The sequence below is a fragment of the Microtus ochrogaster genome, chromosome 1 (assembly GCF_000317375.1).
Source record: "Microtus ochrogaster isolate Prairie Vole_2 chromosome 1, MicOch1.0, whole genome shotgun sequence".
Taxonomy (NCBI): domain Eukaryota; kingdom Metazoa; phylum Chordata; class Mammalia; order Rodentia; family Cricetidae; genus Microtus; species Microtus ochrogaster.
Window position 1 is genome coordinate 7,556,179 of NC_022009.1, and position 25,702 is coordinate 7,581,880.

Genomic DNA, 25,702 nt, shown 5'->3' on the forward strand with positions numbered 1-25,702 from the left:
TGTAGACCAGGCTGGTGTTGAACTCACAGAGATCCGCCTGCCTCTGCCTCCCGAGTGCTGGGATTAAAGGCGTGCACCACCCTCGCCCGTATAATTCTTATTCTTATAATCCAACTATGTGAAATACATTTTCATCAATAACTGTATGACAACAAATGCTGAATTTGCCATGCGAAGGCAAAAATTTCCTTGTTTCTCAACAAAATTTGTATGTGCAATTATAGCAACCCATTTCTACTCAAGAATATCTGTAAAATGGCTCCTGCCTTCATAATTCAACTTAGGGATATTTTTCAAGTTAAGTTGTTACCTCTTATCATGAAGCTTCCTGTTGTCAAATATTCTCCTGTTGGTGCTGTTTTAGACACCTGAAGAACACAATAATGCATTATATTCTTATCGAAAGAAAAAAAATGAGACAGGTTCTCAGTTATTATAGGTCGGCCTTGAATTTGCTCTGTGACTGAGGATGACCTTGAATTTCCAGTCCCTCCACTGCCTAAATGCTAGGATTACCACTGTGCCTGCCCCGCCTCCTTTATGTGGCCCTGGGATTAAACATTGGGCTTTGTGCATGCTAGAAAGGAAATCGACCCAACTGAGTTACATCTTTAGTCTCTTCAGATCTTCTTTTAAAAAGTTTTCTACCCAAGAGGAGGAAATAATCATATTCAAGTGAGCAACTCTAAATGCTGAAAACTTTATAATTTAGTAAAAATGCTCAACATTGCAGACACATATATCCTTCCAACAACAGATATACTTGATGGCATAAATGAAGAACAAAAGACCCACTACTCCAATAGAATGACATGGACTAGACTGGACCTAGCTTTTCCTTCTAGCATAGGATATAATGAATAGAGAATAAGTTTAATAAGCTTAGCACAAAACTTTACTACAAGATAAAGTTATAGTCACTAAAATCCTTTTCTGGGATTCTTTTTGAAAGTAAAACAGCTTTTCTTTTCCTTAAAAAAATAGTCTGAAAGGTTTTTTTTGTTTTGTTTTGAATTTTTCAAGACAGAATTTCTCTGTGTAGCGCTGGTTGTCCTATAGACTAGGCTGCTAGCCTCTAACTCAAGACTGCTGGAATTAAAGGCATGCCTATGTCTCGCTTTGAAAGATTTTTTTTTTTAAAGATTTCTTTATTTATAATGTCTACACACACAAGAAGAGGGCACACACACATACTGCAGAGATCAGAGGACAGGTTGCAAGGAATTAATTCTCCCCTCCCACCATGTGGGTTCCAGAGATTGAACTCAGGTCATCAGGCTTGATGATAAGGGTATTTACTGACTAAGCCACCTCCCCGGCTCCTAAAACAGCTTCTCCTACAAGGAAATAAAAATTAATAGAATTTTCAAAATGTAGTTTGATAACACAAAGTGGGAGAGCTCATTCCAAAGATTTTACAGACTTGTAAATTCTCTGATTTGATGGTATTTTTACTAGTTATAAACAGTTAGAAAACCACTTCAATAGTGATTTAATAGTGGATGTATAAAGTATTACCCCTCAAGTACATTAATTTCCTAAAACCACATCACAGAATAGCAAACAACATAAATATAAAATAACTCTCAAGGATGGTATTTTTTAATCCTACCACATAATTTCTGACTCTTGTATAATTCATATATCATTGCCAAATATAATTCTTGAAAATGTGGATCTATTTGCAATGGGAAATCAAATATGAAATGATAATATCAAATAGCACTAACAGCTGAGCTTAGTGGCACAGCTACCTAAATGGCTAAGGTAGAAGGGCTGAGAGTTCAAGCCCTGTGTGAGATATAAAGTGAGCTCAATGCCAGCTGGAGGATCTCATCACAAAATAAAGTAGTAAAGAAGGCTAAGGGCACTGTTTAGAATGCAATAGTCTCTAAGTGCAATCTCCAGTATGACAAAAACAAATCAAAAAGGCATCCAAAAATAAACAAAAGAACACTGAAAACATAGAGAGGTACTTACTAAAACCAAGTGAATACACAAAACACAACTGACACCTAGTTTCTGGAGAGGCAAAAGAGAATTCAGAAAATCTAATTGAGCCGAATGTGCTGTTGCATACCTTTAACCCCAGCACTTGGGAGGCAGAGGCAGGGGGATTATCTTTGTGACCAGCCTGGTCTACACAGCAAGTTCCAGGCCAGCCAAGGCTACACAGGAAGACCCTGTCTCAAAAACCCAAAGGAGAAATTTTGTTTTTTCCTTCACAGCACCTACCACCTGGTTTGCATATATTTTTCTCTACTGCTTAAACATAAACTTTATCAAGGTAGGTACTTTTCTTCCTTCTACATCCTACCCATCTGTAATGAGGTATAGCCCTTAAGAGATTATGAAAATGGACCACACAGCCCTTATTACCTGATGATGGTACACCCACCAAGCACTAGTGATAACTCGAGCATCCCAAGCAGCACTATAGCAAAGTGCCATTGTGCCCGCCTCAGTCAGAGTCCGTGGAGGGATGGGTTCTCCTACAACAGCAATGCTATGTTTCAATATCAAAATACAGGGCTTCTACAGAGCAAGATGTCAAAGTTATACTTAGTACACAGTCAACCATCTTCTATCTTAAATATTTACACCACATTTATGTCAAGATTCTACCTACTTCTACCTGTTGTTTAGTGTTAGGGACCAAAAGTTTGTATTTTATTTTTTATACTTATTTGTGCATATGTGTGTGCATGTATATGTATGTGTGCTTATGAGTGCATGATAATGCAGTGTAACTACGGCCACTATAGAATTCCAAAACATTTTAGCACATCCTGTGGTGAGCCCACAAGTATTATACAGCAAATGTACAGCTGACAGAGCCATTAGACTGTCCATGATAAGTGTATGCATACACTCCACCACCTGGAGAACCCTTTAAAAAAGGGTTTGCAGAGCTGTGGAAATATCTGTCCTTTGAATTAGACACTGTCAATTCTGCAAAAAATCCTGTGAAATCATGGCATTTCTTCCTTCTGTAGTATCCCCAGCAGTGTATAAACCTGACTTTTCCTGTAGGGCAACTGGAAACTGTTATAATCTGTTGGCCTTGTCTGTCACCTGGGTACCCTGTCCCTTTAAGACACAAGCCCTACCCACTTCCAACCTCTTCTCCCTCTCTCCTTCTCCCAAGCTCTCTGTCTGCCCTTCTTCTGGAGAGGCAGCTTCTGTCTCTCTCTCTCTCTTCTCCCCCTCTTCTCCCTATCCCCTTCCCTTCCTCTTTCATAACCCACTAAATAAACTCTATATCCAAACTCTCTCTGCATGGCGTATCTATCTGTCTGTCTCCCACCAAGGACCCGGGCCACCCAACCTAGGTTCCCCTCCTGAGACTGGTCCCCTACCACCTCTTTATAAATAATAAGATACCTCCCCCTACACCATTTAGCCAGGGTGTGAAAAGGATTCAGTCAAGTCCTTGTTCTTATGGGCAAAATTTACATAAAAATAGTTCCCCACAAACCTTCTTCATTGACAGCAGTCACTGATAAGAAAGGAGCCTCATACAGGAGGTAACGTCTGCTCTAACAGCAGACTCAGGAAGATGTAATCTACTGGTCTTCTGCTCTGGCGTAACAGGCTACTAATATTCTATATTTACCCTTCACTCTGGTTTCAACTAACATAGGATCATAACCCAGGAAATCAACTGTTTATACAGGAAAAAGGCTTGAGTCTCTAAAACTATCTTCAGAGAGAAAAGTTCTCACCTGGGCACCCTGCTAGAGTCAAAAGCAGGGTCCCCAGAAGAGATTCCTTTTAACTCAATCAGTTAGAGGCTAATGCCAATCAAGCCAGCAGTGTTCCCAGTAGCAAGTGAACAGCCACACCCCCTCAGCGACATAAGGTGCATGCTTGATACTGTTGGACTAGATGTCCAAACATCAAGGAGGAGTTGCTCCAGACACCACTCACACAGCTGCAATTGATGCAAAAGCAAGAGGATTTTTATTCTGTCATGACAGGGTCCTTCAGGTTTGGGATATGAAGGACAACCGACAGCTGTTATAGTCCATCTTTTAAAGCAAAAAGCCACAGACACAAGGGGGGACCTGTAGGTTGTTTTCCAACTTATTGGATTGGCTTATTCAAAGGGTTACTAGTAGTGACTGGTCCATTCCAGGACAGGAAAATAGCTGCGTGGTCAGGTGAGATAAAAGAGCATCTCTGTGGTCTTCCTGACCTTGGCCCAGTGACTAAATCAATACATCAGGAACTGAGTCAACATCTGTGGGTTGTCTTTGCCTCAATTCCCAGAATGGAGTTATGTTTGAAGATTATTCACAAGGACACAGGAGGATGAACAGTCCAGCATGTGTGTGTGTGTGGGCGACTGTCCCGTTTCCAAGAGAGAGTGAGTGTTAAGGTTTTAGAAAAATGTCTTAGGGTTGAGGGGGCTTACAAATCCATTTAGTCTTTCAATACCACTGTAACTGCCTATGGGATTGTTAACTTGTCTGTATGCCTACATAAACTGAAACCTTTGTGGAGATCACACCTTACCCTTATGTCTGATGCTTTGCCCTTATACCTTATGCCCCTATGCTTTCTCCCTCTTTTTCCTTCTTACATCTTTCCCCAAGAAATAAAGATACATGCAGGAAAAACATGCCTAAGTCAGTCAGTTTGTTCTACCTCCTCCCCCAAGATACTGTTCCCAAGCCAGTCTTTGCTTGTCACAGAAGTCTTACTCTGAACCCTGAGAGAGTGCTGAGGCTGGTATGCAGTAGGCTTCGATACTCCCAACCCCCCAACACCCACCCCAAAGCAACCTTCGTACTCAGCTACCTGCAATCACTGTTACTTTCTGTCCATATTTTGCCAAGTTCAGATAAATGAAATTATATGTAGTCTTTTGTGTTTAGCCTAGAATTTAGAGTGGTTCTCCTGCCTCTGTTCCTGGGATTACAGGTATGAACTGCCACACCTGCCTTTCTTTACTTTCAATATTTTACAGATTTTCCCTAAAGTCTTCTCTATCTTGCAAGGTTATTACCAGTTTTATGGTATTATGGATTAAAAGCCAGGGCTTCATGCACGTGAGAAAAGTACTGTACCACTGAGCCATAACTCCTATTTTTTTCTCTTTTCAAAGATAAGGTACTATATAGCCCAGACAGACCTCAAACTTGCTATGTAGCTGAGGATTGCTTTGAATTTCTGATCCTTTCACCTTTGCTTCTTGAATGCTGGAATTATAGGCCTGCACCATCATGCCTGTCTATGTGGTAATGGCGATTAATAGATGTTAGGATAACACCCTACTAACTAACTACATCCCCATACCCTTTATTTTATTCTTTTTTATTTTATTATGCCTGTATTATCAGTTTATTCTCTGCTAGTTGTGGTAGTTTCAATGAGATGCCTCTTCTCCCACAAATCTCAGGCATTTGAATACTTGACTCTCAGGTTGTGGCTGGAAATGTAAGTCTGCATTAAACTCCTTAATAAGTTGCTTTGGCCATACTGTTTTAGTCACAATATAGAGAAGTAACTAATACACTAGCATACATAAATACAGCATCTTATCTTATCTTTTCTTTTCTTTTCTTTTCTGATAGAGAGTTTCACATAGCCCAGGCTGGTCCTCCTGCCTCTTCTTCAGTTGCTGGAGTTACAGTCCTGTGCCGCCATGCTTAGCTACAACTTGTTTTGTACTCAGGCTGTGTGAACACTGCTCTCTTTTTATTATAGCTCTAAACATTCTGGGGACTTCCTTAGGTTTTTTGTTGTTGTTGTTTTGCTCTGTTTTTTCAATATAAAGACAAGGGTGGGCTTGGAGGCAAACACCTTTATTCTAAGCACTCAGGAGGCACAGGCAGGTGGATATCTGACAGTTTGTGGCTAACCTGGTCTACATAGTAAGTCTCCATATATAGAGACCCTGCCTCCAAAAACCAAAACCAAACACATACACCAAACAAACAATATTTATAAAGATAGTTTGGGTACAAGAGTTTTTTTTTACTTCTTGTCAATTTGAGCATTTTAAATTTCATTTTATTGCTGTACTAGTTTGGGTTTCTACTTTTACTACTATAATAAAACACCATGACCAAAAAAAAAAAAAAAAAGCAACTTGGGGAGCAAAGGGTTTATTTGGCTTACATATCCAGTGTCATAGTCCACTGAGAGAAGCCAAAGCAGGAACTCAAACAGGGTAGGAACCTGAAGGCAGAAGATGATGCAGAGGCCACGGAGTTCTGTTTACTGGCTTGCTCAGCCTGCTTTCTTACAGCAACAAGGGCTACCAGCCCAGGGCTATCCCCACCCTCTTATTTGGGAAGAAGAATTTTTGAAGCACTAGTTTTTTGTTTTTGTTTTTTTAAATAAAAGATTACTATAATTCATCAATTAAGATATCTGAGTTTAGGATTTTCCTCTGTTTTATTGTTTGGCTGGTTAGTTGGTTGTTTTATTTTTTTTTCTTTTTTCTTTTTTTAAAAGATTTTATTTATTATGTATACAATGTTCTGTCTGCATGTTTACCTGCCCAGAAGAGGGCACCAAATCTCATTACAGATGGTTGTGAGACACCGGACAGTAGCTGGGAAATGAACTCAGGACCTCTGGAAGAGCAGACAGTGTAACCTGAGCCATCTCTCCAGCTCAATTGTTTTTTCAACACAGGTTTCTCTGTGTGGCCTTGGTCATCCTGGAACTAGCTTTGTAGACCAGGCTGGCCTTGAACTCACAGATATCTGCCTGCCTCTGCCTCCTGATTGACAGAATTAAAGGTGGGCACTAGCTGGAATTTTTTTTTATGAAGTGTTTCAATCTCTTTACTTGTTATGAATTTCTTTCAATTTTCTATTTCTATCATCTGATCTATGTAGAGAATGTTCCCAGTATACTTGCTTGTTAGACAGTGTTCTGGAGATACTGTTAGGTTTTAGTCATCAATCTGCTCAAGTCTTCTATTTCCTTGTTCATCTACTGCTTCATTATTCTATTCATCTTCAATACTGACATTTCTAAATATTACTGAATGTACCTGTGTCTACCCACCCCATTACTATATTCCTTCATGCAATATAGAACACAACTGACAGACATGTATGACTTTTATATTCATGCAACATTCTTAAATCATTATAATCTTCCTTTATCTTTTTGTTGTTGTTGGCAATACTGGGAGCTGAATATTAATTCTTGTATATCAGTAAAATTAAAAACATTTTCAGGAGGCCAAAGAGATGGCTTAGCAGTTAAGACTGCTCTGGCAGAGGACCTGAGGCCAGCCCCGAGAGCCCAACTGGCTTATGTCTCTATGACTGTGACTCTCCCCAAGGTATTAAATACTCTTTTCTGGACACAATGGGCACCTGCATAGATCACTTGTGCACATTCACATGCATGCATCCACACACATACATAACTGAAACATTTTTTTTAAATGTTAAGAAAACTCCAGATAATGGAATTATATTACCTGTTGGATTCTTAATCACACAGCTGGTAGCTCCATGAAGATCAGCATGTACATAAATATCTCCTTAAAGAAAGACAAATGTGAAGTGATATTTTAGATCCTGTTCTTTTTGTTATCTGTTTTACTTAAAAATTTTATGTTCACGATTGTTCTACTGCATGTATGTAAGTGAACTACCTGCATGTGGTGTCCACAGAAGGGAAAAAAGGGCATCAGATCCTCTGGAACTGTAGTTACAGGTGGTTTTGAGCCACCATGTGATTGCTAGGAACTGAACTCAGGTTAGCTGCAAGGGATGCAGATGCTCTTAAGTGCTGAGCAATCTCTCCAGCCTGCTTCTTTCCTGTTTTTGAAACAGGATCTCTTAAGGCTACTTAGTTTATCTGGAACTTCTGGGTTAAAGTGGCCCTCTTGATTTAGCCTCTCCAGCAGCTACAACTACAGGCGTGCACTACACACCCGCCTGTAAACTGGACAAATGTTCAGACTTTAGCACTTAAACACTAAGCTTTAAAAACTTGGATCTTTTGTTACTTAGAGAACCGGAAGCTATTCTGTAAATACAGCAGAAGATCAAAAGTCCAACAGCACAGAATAGCTCATCAATACTCCTTACTCAGCAACAAGTGGTAAAGACTTTCCTAACAAATTGTAAGACGTAGAGCATTAAATTTCTACTGAATTCTGTCAAACAAGAGTATAAGATGAAAACCAGTGCCTATTGGTGAAATAAATAATAAATCATTTAAGAGAAAATTTCATAGATTTTAGTCTTACCTGGTGTCAAGTATCTTTTCACAATGATCTCATTCTGTTGCTGATCTCGACCACCTATAATTAGATAGTTCTCTGAGCTAATGAACCACAGAAATTTCTCAAACCTATCAAATTGAAAGAAAATAAAGTTAACATTTTCTTCTTTATAGCTGCCTGAATTCATATCCTTTTTAAAACAAAAAGTAAGAGAAACCCTGTCTCGAAAAAAAACAAAAACAAAAAATAACAAAGCAGGAAGTTGTCATGCCTGTATAGAATAAGATAAAAACAATCAATGATACAATTACTCTTCAAGAACCAAGCAAAAAAAATTTTAAAAATTAAAAAACAAACAAACAAAAACCTGTAATGTAATATTTACAGCAGTTTTAGAAGAAACTAAATTCTGTCAGGACACAGTGACACATGCCAGTACTGGGGAGGCAGAGGTAAAGGTGATACAGTCTCTGGGGTGGGGGTGGATGAGGACGCGATGGGGAAGAGGAGGAGGAACTAAATTTCACGACAAAGTTATCTCACTAGGTGTGGTGGGTGAGACTCACTTATGCTCCTAGCACTTAGAAGAGAATCAAGAGTTTTTCAAGGCTAGCCACAGCTACGTGTCAGATTAAGGCTAGCTTAGGCTATCAGAACAAACAACAACCCACAAACCCAAGTTATTTCCATTTAATTCTTCTTTTGGTTTTTAAGACAGGGTTTCTTGCCGGGCGGTGGTGGCGCACGCCTTTAATCCCAGCACTCTGGAGGCAGAGGCAGGCGGATCTCTGTGAGTTCGAGACCAGCCTGGTCTACAGAGCTAGTTCCAGGACAGGCTCCAAAGCCACAGAGAAACCCTGTCTCGAAAAACCAAAAAAAAAAAAAAAAAGACAGGGTTTCTTTCTTTGCTTTTCCTTTTTTGTTTTTCGAGACAGGCTTTCTTTGTGTAACATCCCTGGCTGTCCATAAAACAAGCCAAGTATAATGGGGTGATGCAGGCCTATAATCTAGAGTATTTGGGAGGTTGTAGCAGGAAATTTGCAAGTTCAACCAGCCTGCCCTACACAGTGAGTTCTAGATCAACCAAAGACACACAGACTGTCTTAAAAAAGAAAAGAAAAAAGGGAAGAAAAAAGAATGAAAGGAAGGAAGGAAGGAAGGAAGGAAGGAAGGAAGGAAGACAGACAGACAGACAGATAGACAGACAGACTCAAATTTGTAATGGAACACTTCCTCACTTCCCCTCCAAGGTTTCTTTCTCTATGTTGGCCTGGCTTGAACTCATAGATCCACTTGAGTGCTGGGATTAAAGGTGTGTATCACCATACCAGGCTTTTGAAACACTTTCCTATAAGAAAAATTTTAGGACTATTCACTCCATTTTATAGGTAAATTTGATCCACATTTAAAGACAACTCAAAAAAGAACATTTCTAGCTTGTTTTATTGGGGCACTACGACCATGATATGACTACCTGATAAAAACACTACAAGAAAAAAAATCACGGGCTGGAGAGATGGCTTAGAGGTTAAGAGCACTAGCTGCTCTTCCAGAGGTCCTGAGTTCAATTCCCAGCAACCACATGGTGGCTCACAACCATCTGTAATGAGATCTGGCGCCCTCCTCTGGCGTGCGGGCATATATCGAGGCAGAATGTTGTATACATAATAAATAAATAAATCTTTAAAAAAAAAAGAAAAAGAAAAAAAACACTACAATATATAAAAATAAAAATTATAGTCAAGCTGATCAATAGAGATGTCAAATGTAACCAAACTAAGTCGAAAGAAAAGGAAACCAAAAAATTCAACAAAAACTTGATAAATGGGAAACAATTAATCATATTAGACTCAGGAAGCTGAAATGACACCAGAACCCAGGAAAACAACTTCTTTTACAATATAAAACTCAAAATGTCAACATAAGTAAGATGTGGTAGCACAAATTTTTGAAAGCCGAGTCAAAAGGATCAAAGTTCAGGGCTAGTCTGGGTTACACTGAGAAACCCTGCCTCAAAACAAACAAAAGATGGCAACTTAAAGAACTAGTTTTAAGATGGGGTTAAAAACAGGACTGGCTAAAAGTTGCTCAAATAGTTTTCTATCTTCTTTCCAGTTCTAAATATGTTTGTAGTCCCCTTTCTCATGCCAAAAGAAGGTGAGGCAACACATAACACACGTTAAACAGAAATAAAACAGAAACAAAAGAGGTCTAACATAATGGATGCTACCACCCTCTACCATGTATGGTTCCCACTGGGACCTGAGATTGTGACAGCTAAGCCTTCACTTTACAAGTAGGACAGGGGGGAAAAGTTTCGCAAGATGAGACTAGATAAAAAGAAAAAAAAACTAAAGCCAAGAGTTCTACACAAAACAGGTAACACAGATCATGTCACAAGTCCAACCATCGAGAGAACATCTCATTAGCACTTTAATATCCTACTCTGAAATATGAGCGACAAACAAGGGGCATCAGATTCTAATGAATGTCGCTACTACGAAAGCTGAGAGTCCAGAAAAAAGGAGGTAGGTAAACAAGGTCATAAGGCAAATATTATTCTAAGGTTACAGAGTCATGATGGCTGAACAAATCTGTAGACCAACAGTACAACATGAGAACTGTAATTGTAAAGCCAGGTGTGGTGGTGCACATCCTCAATCCTAGCACCTGGGAGGCAGAGGTAGATGGACCTCAGAGAGTTCGAGGATAGCATGGCTGTAGAGAGACCCTATCAAGACAGAGAGACAGAGACTAGAAAAAGGAGAAGAAAAAATTAACTTATTGTACACTGGTGACCAATCAATGACAAAATGGGTATTCATGGGAACATGATAGGTAGAAATTTGCTTTTTAAACCTTTTCTAAAATTACATGAATATAACTGGTCTCTGATTCTGTGTGTATATGTGATCACAAGTGACGGTCAGAGGACAACTTGTAGGAGCTCTCTTCTTGGACCTGTATAAGGACAACTTGTAGGAGCTCTCCTCTTGGACCTGTATAAGGGCTCCTGGAGCTTAAGCTCAGATTATCAGGCTTGGCAGCAAGCACCCTTCTCACCAGCCCCTGTGTTTTGAGCCAGGATCTTGCTTTGAAGTCTTGGCTGGCCTAGTACTTGTTCTTTAGTCCAATTTGGTTCATGAACTCATAACAAATCTCCAGCCTCAGTTTCCCAACTGCTGGGATTACAAGCATGTACCACCTAGCCTACAATATGCTTGAATGTGATAATCATTTCACTGTGCCTATAATATATGAAAACTTCATGTTGTATACTTTTAAAGTACTAAAATAAAATATAACAACTTGGAGAAGATATAATTGATAAGGGTAAAAAAAAGTAACACAGAGTTAGGGATTGACTCCCACCGGAGGTAGGAAGAGTCTCTAAGTTACAGTGCAGCCTGGTCTAGCTATGAGTTTTAGAAAGCTTACTGTGGGACAACTGTCTTGTACGTTGTGAAGATTTGTCACTTGTATTAGTTTAATAAAACACTGATTGGCCAGAAGTCAGGCAGGAAGTATAGGCGGGGCAACCAGAACAGTAGAATTCTGAGAAGAGGAAAGGCTGAGTCTGCAGTCATTACTCAGACACAGAGGAAGCAAGATGAGAATGCTCACTGAAAAAAGGCACCAAGCCACATGGCTAACACAGACAAGAACTATGGGCTAACGTAAGATGTAAGAGTTAGTAAATAAGAAGCCCAAGCTAATAGGCCAGCCAGTTTATAAATAATGTAGACCTCTTTGTGTTTCTTTGGGACTGAATGGCTATGGGACCAGGAGGGACAGAAACCTCTGTAAGCAAAAGCTTATGCTACAGAATAAGACTCTTCATCAACAAACAGTAATAAGTAAATCAAAGCTTCTACAGCAAGTACTTGGAGAAACCTACCAACCAACTAGCTCTTGAAAACATGACAGGAGGCTAAGGTGACTGCACAGCCAGTAAAGTACTGCAAAGTCCCTTAGTTTGGATCTCAGTACCCACGTAAACAGCTGGGAGAGGCAGCACACATCTGTAACACCAATGTGGAGAGAGAGTAAAGGAAGAGAGATCTGGAGGCTTGATGGGCAGCTGGTCTAGTCAAAATGCGGAAGTCCAGATTCAGTGAGTGACCCTGTCTCAAAAAGTATGTCAGAGAGGCCAGGTATAGTGGTGCACATCTTTAATCCCAGCACGCAGGGGCAGAGCCGGTTCCAGGACAGGCTTCAAAGCTACAGAGAAACCCTGTCTCGAAAAACCAAAAAGAAAAAAAAACTTATTTAGCCATTTCACCAGCCCTAAATAATTTTTAACTCAAAGGAAGACAGCAACAACAGAAAAACTGAGCAAAAAATGAGACAAGAAGACAGAACACTGTGACTACAACTGAATAATCCATAAAAACGTAAAAGATGAATCATGCGGTGGTGAAGCACACCTTTATCCCAGCACTGGGGAGGCAGAGGTAGGTGGATCTCTGTGAGTTCAAGATCAGCCTGGTCTACATACAGAGCAAGTTCTAGGACAGCCAAAACTACAGAGAAAGACCCTATCTCAAAAAAATAAAACAACAGAAACAAAAAAAACCCACCAACTTTCCCCTCACAAACCCGCTCCCTAAGAAACCCCCATGAAGTAGTAATACAAGCTATTACAGAGAAAAGCAAGAGTATATAAAAATCTGACCTAGAAGAGTTAAAAGTAGCAACTGAAGAGATGGCTCAGTGGGTAAATGTACTTGCCGTCAAACTTGAGTCCAATTCCCAGCACCTATATGGTGAAAGCCGTCCTCCGACCCCCTTGTGTGCTCTATGGCACGTTTCCCCATTCATATACCCACATACAACACAATAAACAATTGAATAAGTAAATAAATACAAAGCTAAAACTAAAGAGTAGTGTCCTTGGGGAGAGCATGCAATGGGATAAGGATGAAGAATAATAGGACTCCTGGTTTTAGAGCTAGTGCTATATTCCAATACAAAGAAAAACTAAACATAAAAAAGAACAGAATACTTACCAATACACTTTTCTTGCCTTCTGGATAGAAGTAACTGTTTGTACTTCTTTTAAGGTTTGCTTTGTTTTCTTTTCTGCTGATTTAAATGCCTATTTATAAAAATTTGTTTTTGTTATTTTAGAATGTAGTTACATAACATCAATGTACACAATGGCATAACAAATTGCTTTAGACAGCTTTCACTATATTGCCCAGCTGGCCTCTAACTCACAAAGATCCTTCTGCCTCAGCCTCATGGACTACAGGAACATGCCACCACACCCAGGTTACTGAACAGCTGTTGTGACTCACGAGCCTGCTGGCCTGAGTCTGACTCCTGTGCTCACAAATTGTCCTCTAATCTACATAGGTGTGCTATGTGAAAAGATAAAACAGAAAAAAGATTTTGTCATAAGTGACTTGATTTATACACACAAGTACATATATAACAAAAAACAAAAGATATTTACCTTAAGAAGTAAAATGAATTAAATATTTACTGCATGCAAAATTTTAAGACCTACAAATTAAGAACTTTCTTGTTGCTGGGAATGGTCGTGTACTCCTATAACCCCAGTACATGAGAAACTGAGGCAAAATGATCCTGAATTTGAGGCTGGCCTGATATACAAGAATGAGGCCAGTCTGGATTATAGAGCCTAGATCAAGAAGGTTATTCATTAATAGAAATTAAAGCCTCTACTTTGTTCCAGACAATCTTTAGAGACCAGAATGCAACAATAAACAAAACAGCCAAGACAACTTTTGTTGGTGGTGGTATTTTTGTTTTGTGTTATTTTTAGTATGTAGCTCTGAATAGCCTGGAACTCCTCATGCACAACTCACTATGTAGACCAGGGTGGCTTTGAACTCACAGAGATCCACCTGCCTCTGCCTCCTAATTGCTAGAATTAAGTGTATGCCACTACACCTGGCAACAATGATACTTTTATGGACTTACATTCTAAAGGATAAACAGACATATTTGTATAATATTAAATCAAATAATTTTATACCAATTGAGGAATTAAGAAAAAAAGCAAAATAGAGTAGATTAAGGGTGGCATTATTTTTAGTAGAAATGGTCAACAAAGACGTCTCTGATGTCTCACTTGGGCAGATATGTAAATTAACAAATGGAGAGAAAAAAAAAAACCCTTGAAAATCCGAGGGCAGATCATCTCAGGTAGGAAGACTAGCAAGTGCAAAGATCCATAGTGCACTATGGTTCAGCAACAGGTAGGATTCCAGTGCAGCCAGAAAGAGTATGTAGAAGGAAAAAGTCAGGGGATGAGGAAAAAGGCAGACATCATACAAGGCTCTGTAGGCCAGGAAAGTAGCTCTGAATTGTATTAAGATGGAACGAAACTGGATGCTTTTGAGTGAAAGAATGATGGAGTTTGCTTGTGGTTTAAAAGTATCACTATGGCTGCTAAATTGAAAACAGTCTGCAGTAGGAGAAAAGGTTTACTTATGTGAATATAGATAACCAAGGCCTAAACCAAATGAATAACAAAACATGGTCAAATTATATATATAATAAGTGTGTGTGTGTGTGTGTGTGGTGTGATGTGATGTGACAAAGGCTGCTCTCAAACTCACTATACAGTTTAGGATGACCTCGAACTCATCATCATTCTGCGTCCAAGTCCCAAGTTCTAAAATTACAGCCAAGTGACACAGAATCCAGCAGGTTCTGGTTACACATTAAATTGAGAAAAAAAAGAATGTGGGACTGGCAAGATGGCTCATGGAGTCAAACACTTGATCCAAAGTCTGATAACTTGAGTTTGATCTCTGGAGCCCACATAAAAGTAGGAGAGAAGCAATTTCTACAAAACTGTCCTCCAGTCTACACGCTTCCTGTGGTATATGCACATATATATGTTACATACATAATAGCAACAGTAAATGACAGATTTGGATATGAGAAAAGAATTCTGGACATCTCTTACATTTAAGCAGATAACAATGAAAATGCTATTTGCTGAGATGATGAAAAAAGGAGAAACTTTAGGAAAGAAAGTAAACACAAGAAATATACATATTTAAAGCAAAATTAAAAATGAAAGATTTCTAAACTAGAAAACCTCACTTAAACAGAAAACAACAGTAAGCTGCAGAAACAACGTACATCATTTTATCAAGTTACCTTCTCAGCAGCTTCAACAGTCCTCTGTGTTTTTTTAGCAGCATACCTCTTATGATCATAATATCTAGAAAAATAAATCTATTTTAAATATTAAGTAAAATCTTTCTTTAGTTTTTATTTTCAGTTTTACAATCCCCTAGATCATATCGTACCAAGTTGTAGAGAGCACAAAATTAATTTTTACCAAAAGAAGTATATAAACTTTTCCTACAAAGTGAAACACTCCCTTCCAGGAGGGGGTGCTAGGAGACCCAGGAAGCGAGCACACTTCCCATGTCTGAGAAAGCTGTAGCCTGCAGTAAGTTTCATCAGGGTCCCTTTGGGTTAGAGATGCAATAAACAACTGCTTGAGGAGATGGCCAGCTGGACTGCAAGAGATCCCTTGGATTTGTTGAGGTGTTTCTAACTTGAGCACAGGGCTCTAGATAAACAGATTTCCTGAGGCATCACCCACGCTGAAGTGGTCTTTTCAGAGATGCAGCTGTTTCTGCGTTATCCTTGCTCCTATAAGTCAGCCCTCACTTGTACTTCAGTTAGTAACTCCAGTAACAACTCAGTGGTTTGCCAACAACTCCGTGGTTTGCCAACTTAGACTTCGATGCAACTATTACTTTGATCTGCAGTGGATTCCCTTTCTAGGGTGAACAGACATATATGAGTACATGTGTGTGTGTGATGTTTTATCTCCCCAGATGAAACATTCTATCATTCAACAGGCAAAATGACACCTGTTACTAACATCCTACTGATTTAGCATAGGTAATATTTTACCAAGAATTTATAGTTTGAGTGAAGTTATAACTGATCAGTTAAGAGAGAGCCTTGGTTTGGTTCCTGTTATCCATACTGCTGCTCACAACCATCTGTGACTCCAGTTCCAGGGGACCTGATGCCCTTTTCTGGCTTACTCAGGCACCAGGCACACTGGTGCATATATTTATTACATGCAAGAAAAATACCTATGAAGTAAAAGGTAAAAGAATCAATGGTTAAATGGCTTACTTTTTGGCATTGGCATAGGCTGACAGGCTGAGATCCACATCGACAAGCAGCGGCTTGTTTTTCTGAGGCTTCTGCAGCTGCTTGTTCTTTTGCTTTTTCTTTTTCCCTTTTGGTGGTTCAGCATCATTGTTCTCAACACTGGCATCACAATCATCATCTTCCTCCTCTGATAACAAGTATGGATTTCTATTAAAAATATTCAATAGTATTTCACTAATGTCAATGACATCACTTTTCATTTCAAATTTTCTCAATAAAATTAGAAATGATTTAAGTATATATTTTCTATTTTTGAGAATTCCCAAAGAAAACAATTTACAAGAATACAATAAACAATTAACAAAATAAAAGCAAGCACTCAGTGGTAAGGGGCACACTTACCGCAGCAGCATTGAAACATGGTTTGTTTGGAGTTTTAGTTCTTTGATTGCACTTGCAACAGGGTCTCCTTGAGCTTGTGCTTCTTTCACAATCAGGCCAATTTCCGTCCAGTCTATCTGGTTGGCTAATGCACTTCGGACTACCTGAATGGCTCTGTCGACTATCTGCAGGTTCATCTCTATGAGCTCTCCTTTCAGTTTGTCTATTTCCTTAAGAAGCAAACCAAATGTATTTACTATAATGCCAGTTGAGATAATCATACTCTGAAAAGAACTGGAAAAACTAGGGATAATACCTGAGCCTGCTGAAGAGCTTCTAATCTGGTTTCATGATCCTTTCGAACATTATCTAGTTTCTTCAGCGCTTGTTTTTCCTTTCAGTGACAAAACAGATTTTTCAAAAGTTAGGTTTCTTTCAATACAGAGCACTTCTACCTCTCAATTCCTAAAGCTTATTGTCGTAATGCTTCCTCTGCTTGTCAATGGTGTCACTTAGGCAGCTTAAAAAGTTTGCCCACAAGTCAGGCGATGGTGGCACACATCACCATCTGCTTGAATCCCAACACTTGGGAAGCAGAGGCAGGCAGATCTCTGAGTTCCAGGACAGCCAACACTACACAGAGAAACTGTGTCTTGAAAAACCAAAAAGACAAAAAGTCTCCCCAGAGTTCACTCCCTCAAGTCTTACCCTCTTAAAAATGTCATGCTGAAATATTACCTCTACCTCCCAGTCCCTGTGTAGACTGTGTGTTTTGGTTACAAGTAAATTATATATGAAGTGTGGCCCCAATCTCTCAACATTATTCAAACAAACAAAGATTTCTTATGGCATATAAGTTTTTCTTTCTCAGGCAGCATTAGAGATCAAACCCAGGGTCTCACACATACAAAGAAAGCATTCTACCACTGAGTTACATCAGTAGCTCCAAATAAAAATTTTTTAAAATTTGTTTTAGTTATGTGTGTATGAATGTGTACTTGCTTACGGGTGCCCATGGAGACCAGAGAGGACACTGGATCCCCTGGTCGTGAGGTCAGAGGTGATTCTGAACAGCCCAATGTAGGTCCTAGGAACTAAATTTGTGTCTTCTCCAAGTATAGTGTGTGCTTTTTGCAGCTGAGCTCTCTCCACACCTCCACAAATTCTTATGTAAAATACATACTTAAAGATTCCACTTTCAGGGCTGGAGAGATGGCTCAGTGGTTAAGAGTACTGGCTGCTCTTCCAGAGGATCCAGGAGACCCAGATTCAACTTCCAGTACCTATACGGCAGCCCATAACTGCCTGTAACTCCAAGATCTGACACCTTCACACAAACATACATGCAGGCAAAACACCAATGCACATAAAAATAAATAAATTAAATAAAAAAAGATTTCATTTTCATTTATGTGTGTATATGTGTGGATTTCTGTATGTGAGCGCAGATCCTATGAAGTTCAGAAAAGGGCTCAAATTCCCTAGCGCTGAAGTTACAGGCAGTTGTGAGCCCCTTGGCATGGGTGCGAGGAACTCAACCTGGGTCTTCCGGAAGCACATTTGTATTCTTACTCATTGAGCCATCTCTCTAGCCTTCCAGTAAGTTCTTTAAAAGTACAAACTAAGAGCTGGAGAGATGGCTCAGTGATTAAGAATACCTGCTATTCTTGCAGAGGATCCAGGTCTGGTTCCCTGAATCTAATGGTGACTCACAACCATCTGTAACTACAGTTCCATGGAATTTGACACCCTCTTTTTAACTTTCATGGATAGCAGGCACACATGTAGTATACATACATGTAGGCAAAACACTTATACACATAAAATAAATACATCTAAAATCAACTTTTTTTTCTTTCTTCAAGCCCTGGTCTTACTATGTAGCCCTTGGCTGTCCTGAAACTCACTCTCTAGACCAAGCTGGCCTTGAACTCACAGAGGTCTCCTGCCTCTGCCTCCCCGTTAGTGCTAGGATTAAAGGCGTGCGCAAGAACCCCGTTACCCCTCTAAAATCAACGTTTGAAAGGCACGCATTACCGTCTTATTTACATCTAGTTCCCTCAGCATTATATTCCAGTATTTTCCACATCTTTCACTCACATAATAATCTGACCTCCTATATAACATTTTATCAGACATAATTCATGCTTCAGAATTTGTTTTTTGGGATAGGTAGCAGACAAGGCTGGTCTCAAACTCACTAGCTTAACTCCTGATCTTCTTGCCTCCAGTTCTCATCAACAGGTATTACAGGCATACATACACCACCATGCTTGACTTACATTTCAAAATTACTGATTTTAGGAATATTTTTTCATGCTTTATAACATGGTCAAATTAATTATTTAAATGTTGGACAAAATAGATTTAATTTATAAGAATGGTGACTATTAAAAGTGATTACCACAAAAAGTTATTGGTGTAGTTCGAGTATCCTTAAACAGGTGTTTGGTATAAGAAGTATTTCATATGCTGGAGTTGTTTTAGATTTTGGAATACTGGCATACACACTATGGTATACTAATATAAGTATCTGAAACCCTTCGGTATCACTGTGTTGATATAACTGCATATAAAATTGCACTGGTGCCCTATGGAGTGGGATTAGGCATACATATGTACATATACACAGGCAAAATATTCATACTTGTAAAATAATCTAAATTTAAAAAAATATTAAAGAAAATAATGAGTATCGCTGTACATGCCTTTAATCCCAGTACTTAGGAGGCAGAGACAGATCGATTTCTGTGAATTTCAGGACAGCCAGGGCTATATATAGACCCTGTCTCAAAAAAAATTAAAAATATACTAATAATGAGTATTCTTGCTAAACATCTGTTCGCCAGACAAAGTGCTTCTATCATGTGAAAATCATAGTGCAATTTATTTAACTACATAACTATATGCTTGGAAACTGTACTATTTTAAAATAAAATATAAGCATTCATATAACTTGAAATTTTGCATTGCTTTTGTTATGATTAACTCTTTTTTTAAAGATTTAGTTAGTTAGTTAATTATGTATACAGTGTTCTGCCTGTGTGTATGCCTGCAGGCCAGAAGAGGGCGCCGATCTCATTATAAATGGTTGTGAGCCACCAAGTAGTTGCTGGAATTTGAACTTAGGAACTCTGGAAGACCTCTGAGCTATCTCAACCTTTTATTTTTTTTTTTTTTTTTTTTTTTTTTTTTTTTGATTTTCGAGACAGGGTTTCTCCGTAGCTTTTGGTTCTTGTCCTAGAACTAGCTCTTGTAGACCAGGCTGGCCTCGAACTTACAGAGATCCGCCTGCCTCTGCCTCCCGAGTGCTGGGATTAAAGGCGTGTGCCACCACCGCCCGGCCTTCAACTTTTTAGTGTTTGAAACTGTATCATTTCCCCTTTCCTTCCAACCCCTCCCATGTACCTTGACTTTTTCCCAAACCCACAACCTTTCTTCAACCATTGTTACATACACTCCCCCTACACCACCATGCCAAATACAAAATACAACCTGCTCAGTCCACATAATACTACCAGTATGTTTACGATTTCAGTGTGCCCACCTGGTATTGGACAAGCAATTCAGGGACCGTTCCTGGGGAAGACCTGGGAGCATTCTCAGCATTCCATACCTGCCCATAATTAATTCTTTGTCTGGGGTTGAGACCCTACGGCTAATATTTTTTTAAAAAAATCAAATCTCTTCCAAATTAAAAGTGACTTTGGAATATATTGTATGAGAGAAGAATAGATAAAAAAGGAAAAAGAAACAGATATACAGCACATGCTCTAAAAATATGGTCAAATGCAGCAAAAATAGTGCATGTAAAATTTTCATTGCAGAATCATCACACAGAACAGACAAGGACCTAGTTTTAAAACAGCTTACAAAAAACAACACAACGTTTACAATAAAGACACAGTAAAGGAAATGCAGTTTATCCTCTGGCCCAAGTAACATGTTCCTTATAATGTAGTCTCATAATGTTCAAGTTTGAGACGCTCTGGGTTGCTTTAAATACACCAAGTCATACTGGGATATATAACAGGATAATGTTCCCACTAGATCTCACTCCCTTTAGAAAGATCTGAATATGGAATAAAAGTGGGAGGATGGAATGAGGTCATACTTCTCAGTAAGACTCCTCTGGGCTTTTATCATAAACTAAGAGAAGGGCAAATCATGGTAGCATATGCCTTCAATCCCAGATTTTAAAGTTTGAGGCCAACTTGGTCTAAATATCAAGTGTCAAGAGTAGCCAGAATTGCAATGAGTTTCCTATCTCAAAAACATAACACTTGGGCTAGAGAGACGCTCAGTGGTTAAGAGCACTTACTGCTCTTCCAGGACTATTCCTTTCTTGGCATCCACATAATGGTTCATAACTATCTTTAACTCCAGTTCCAGTGGTCTGAGCTGAGAATTCCCATATGACATCCCATTCTTCTAGAAAGCAACTTATTCTTAAATGAAAGCACATTTACTTCCAAATCACTCTGACTAGCTAGTCTAATATAAATACTTTAAATTATACTATACCTGTTGTAAAGCTTTTAAATCAATTTTCTGACCTTCTATCTTGGAATAAAATTCATCCACGGCCTTATTAAAACAAAACAAAACACAATTAGCTGTAAGGAAAAAAAAGCCTGGTCTCTACTTCACCTTGTGCACACACAATGTTAGCCCATTTCATACCATAGTGTCCTCATCGGACCTGACCATATTTCCAATAATACAGCTAATAATGTCAGGAATAAGACTAAGGTCAGCTATTTAGTATTGTTTTGAAATAAAAATGGCAACAACTGTTTCTAATAGTTGTATGTGTAACTATATTGATTTTTAATCAATCCCCAGATTCACACTGACTACAAGGCAAGAATATGTTCTGAGTTTCTTTTCTTTCTTATTTTTGTTTGCAGTGAGGATTAAATCCAGGGTTTTGTGCATGCACTCACATTGGGCTACACTCCCAACCCCAAGACAGCATAAACAATTCTTACAGCTCATGTTATGTTAACTTGCAAAACAACAGAACTAGAAAACCAACCTTGTCAAATGATTCAAATTCTATATATGGACATTGTAAATGTTGAGAAAACAAGAAAGGATGAAATTCTTCATACCTGTAAAACATTTATTATATCACAATTAAGAATATTAATTAGCATACAAAGCAAACTGACCCATGGCTGCAAACTCACGTGAGTATGTCTTCAGCTGGTTTATCTGCATCCAGGCTTGGTTTTACCTCTCTTTTCTGAATTATATAGCCCTACAAAAACAAAAAGCAACTAATATTAGACTCATCTATATTTATAATTAAGAAGAGATTGACATATTGACTATTGTTTTTCCTAATTAAAGATACATTTTGAATACATAAGAAAAACATTAAAATGAGGTAATTTTCCAACTGTTAAACTATGAGGAGATGATAAGCCACTGTGTTTTTTTTTTTCTTCTTCTTCTAAGTACTGGCAAATTAAAGAATGCTTCTCTAGGGGCTGGAGGGATGACTCAGTGGTTAAGAGCACTGGCTGCTCTTCCAGAGGTCCTGAGTTCAACTCCCAGCAACCACATGGTGGCTCACAACCATGAGATCTGGTGTGCAGGCATACATGGAGGCAGAATGTTGCACACATAATAAATAAATAAATAAATAAATAAATAAATAAATAAATAAATAAATAAATAAATGCAAAATCAATTCAAGATGGAACATTTTAGCTAGATATAGTGATACTGCCTATAAACCCAGCACTCGAGAGGCTGATGTAGAAAATCTTAAGTACTAAGGCCATCCTGGACTCCATAGGAAGACCTTGTATCAAAGAAAGAAAAACTGGCTGGAGTAAGAGTTCAGCAGTTAAGACTGATTGTTACTTTTCGAGAGGACCCGGGTCTGGTTCCCCGCACCCACATTAGGAGGCTCCCGATTGCAGGGACTGGCACCTTCTTTTGGTCTACAGTGGTACCACACACTGTGGCATGCACTCACATAGGAGGCTCCCGATTGCAGGGACCGGCACCTTCTTTTGGTCTACAGTGGTACCACACACTGTGGCATGCACTCACATAGGAGGCTCCCGATTGCAGGGACCGGCACCTTCTTTTGGTCTCCAGCGGTATCCACACACTGTGGCATGCACTCACATATGCACATAAACATAATTAAAAATCTTTTTTTCCTTTTACAAAATTTCCTCAACTTTTATTGCCTTTTGTGGGTTTTGTTTCTTTGTTTTGTAGGTGGAGTCTTGTTTAGCTCTGGTTGGCTTTGAACTTGCTATGCAGACAAGAATGACCTTGAACTTCTGATCCTCTGGCCTCTACCTCTCAAATGCTGAGATTATAGGCACTCCCTAATAGTGCCTAATTTATGCAGTTCTGGGACCAAACCCAGGGCCACGTGAACTCTAGTCAAGACTTTTATCAACTGAGTTTTTTGAGTCACACACAGTATTTCCTATAAAAGATAAAGTATAGAAAAAAATTTACAAGAAGCAATACAGCCGGGCGATGGTGGCGCACGCCTTTAACCCCAGCACTCGGGAGGCAGAGACAGGCGGATCTCTGTGAGTTCGAGACCAGCCTGGTCTACAAGAGCTAGCTCCAGGACAGGCTCCAAAGCCACAGAGAAACCCTGTCTCGAAAAAATCCAAAAAAAAAAAAAAGAAGCAATACAAAAGCAAAGAGACTACCCCAGAACTAGGTGTATAGTCCAATAGTACAGTATGAATGTGTATGGCTCAAGACTCACATAAAAAAAAGCAAAACTATAAGTTAGAACAATAAACAGATAAAAGATATTTTATTTCTAGAAATCCAAATAAGATCAAAATAATACAAGGCTGGTGAGACTGATCAATGAGACGTCTGTTACCACGCCTGACAAGCCTGAGTTTGATCTAGGACCCACACAATAAAAGGAAAGAGAAATAGTCACCTCCTGCAGGTTGTCTAATCTTCTGAATGCTATGGTACCTTCCCCAGTAAACAGATACATTGTAAACAACACACAGTAAGTATTCATATGCTGCTGCTACCTTTCCACTGAAGTTGGATGTTTTTTTCATATAGTCTTCTGCCTTCTGCACACAAACCAGTACTTTTTCAATATCTAATGGAGAAATAAAACAGGGGGAAAAGGAATGCCAATCAAGTTGATTAACCACTATTAAGTAATTGTACATTATTTATTTATTTTTGTTTTATTGAGGAGGGTCTCACTATGCAGTGCCACAACACCTGGCTCAATATATTTATTAAAAAAAATAGCAGAAAGGTAGCTGAGTATGGTAGTACAGGCCTCTAATGCCAGCACTAGGGAGGCTGAGGCAGGACAATCATCATGAGTTCGAGGCCAGCTTGGCCTGTATGTACAGTAAGACCCAGTCTCAAAAAGACAAAAACTGGGATGCTGTCAAGTCTCCAGGAAGTGGAAAGAAGACCAACTCCTAACAAGTTGTCCTCTGAACACACACACACTCACTAAATGTAATAATTTAAAAAAACCCACAAAAAAAAACAGGCCAATGAGATAGTTCAGTAAAAGTGCTTGCTACATAAAAGCCTAGAGACATGAATTCAATATCAAGAACACAAAATAAAGGTGGAAAGAGAATAGATTCCACAAAGTTGGTCTGAAATCTCCACATATAAGCTATGGCATGTGTCTTGCCTCCCCCCATATCAGGCACACACATACACACAAATTTTTAAAAATTGAAGAGAAAAAGGAAAAGTATTTGATATAATGTAAATGCTTAATAAAATGAGATCATTGTTTCATTTGTATGATTGGGCATATATGTGTGTATATTATATATATTTATATTTTGGTCAGCATATTCTAAACCATCCACCTTTCTTACAAAAGGATTCTTTATTCATAAACCTAATTTCCATATATATTTGTTCTGGGTTCTTTGTAAATTTATCTAAAAAGTTACTATTTAATTACTACAGTCTCATAATACATTGTAACCTGTGTAAAGGTTATATATCTAACATTAAATAACCAGAGTTGTCCCAAGCATTTCCCCATGCTTTTGTTCCATGAGTATCTTGTTCATTTAAAAAAAAAAAAAAAAAAAAAAAAAAAAAAAAAACAAAAAACCACTACCATATGTTGTCACTAAAGACAAAGAGAATACATGGCATTAGTTTATTTCAGAAAATATTTTATTTGTATTTTGTTTTTTCAGACAGGGTTTCTCTGAATAACATTTCTGGCTGTCCTAGAACTTGTTTTGTAGACCAGGTTGACCATGAACTCACAGAAACCCAGCTACCTCTGCTTCCTGAGTGTTGGGATTAAAGGCATACACCTTCACTGCCTGGCACTGCTTTGTATTTTTAAACAAATAACATTTCATTTCTAAAATGAAAAATATTGCAATACCTTAGGAAATGATCAATAACCCTCAAACACAAACACTACTGATGTTTCAAACATCATACAAGGTTAGACAAGTTAAAGTTTTTCCAAGAACAAATATTCCTGACATTTCCTTTACTTTTTAAATAACAGCTTTAAAGAATTTATTATTTTTATTGATTTATTGTGTTTCTATGTGTGCTTCAGTGTGCATGTGGAGATTAGTGGACAGCTTGCAGGAGTCAGTGTGATCCTGGGATCCTGGGATCAAACTCAGGTCATCAGGTTTGGGAGCAGGTACCCTTCCACTGGGCCATCTCACCGGCCCTTCCTTACTCATCTTACTCTGAAAAGGGAGCTTCCATAAGTAGTTAGAAGAACCTAATTTCATCATGCAGCCACTCTACAGAACTGTAGAAATTCAAATGTGTGTTGGATGTTATTTCTAGATGCACCCGGTACTGTAAGTCAGAAGGCTAGTAATCCAGCTATTCAGGACGTCTACTATCCCAAGCTCAGTAAAAACTAGGGGTATGGGGGGCTGGAGAGATGGCTCAGTGGTTAAGAGCATTGCCTGCTCTTCCAAAGGTCCTGAGTTCAATTCCCAGCAACCACATGGTGGCTCA

The 25,702-nt window shown here is 38.8% G+C and overlaps 1 protein-coding gene across 2 annotated transcripts in view; it reads right to left on the bottom strand.

Moving 5' to 3' along the window:
* Positions 1 to 25,702, bottom strand: part of Nemf (nuclear export mediator factor) — a 53,594-nt gene that overhangs the window by 14,795 nt on the left and 13,097 nt on the right. For both annotated transcript variants that reach the window (XM_005343141.2, XM_026779221.1), the window contains 13 exons: positions 23,743 to 23,816; positions 21,898 to 21,968; positions 21,744 to 21,819; positions 21,230 to 21,292; positions 17,022 to 17,099; positions 16,727 to 16,935; positions 16,346 to 16,531; positions 15,344 to 15,407; positions 13,213 to 13,301; positions 8,228 to 8,331; positions 7,451 to 7,513; positions 2,380 to 2,492; positions 311 to 368 (listed from right to left, as the gene is read on the bottom strand). In XM_005343141.2, the coding sequence (XP_005343198.1) occupies positions 311 to 368; positions 2,380 to 2,492; positions 7,451 to 7,513; positions 8,228 to 8,331; positions 13,213 to 13,301; positions 15,344 to 15,407; positions 16,346 to 16,531; positions 16,727 to 16,935; positions 17,022 to 17,099; positions 21,230 to 21,292; positions 21,744 to 21,819; positions 21,898 to 21,968; positions 23,743 to 23,816 (1,248 nt within the window). The remainder of the gene's footprint in view (positions 1 to 310; positions 369 to 2,379; positions 2,493 to 7,450; positions 7,514 to 8,227; positions 8,332 to 13,212; positions 13,302 to 15,343; positions 15,408 to 16,345; positions 16,532 to 16,726; positions 16,936 to 17,021; positions 17,100 to 21,229; positions 21,293 to 21,743; positions 21,820 to 21,897; positions 21,969 to 23,742; positions 23,817 to 25,702) is intronic.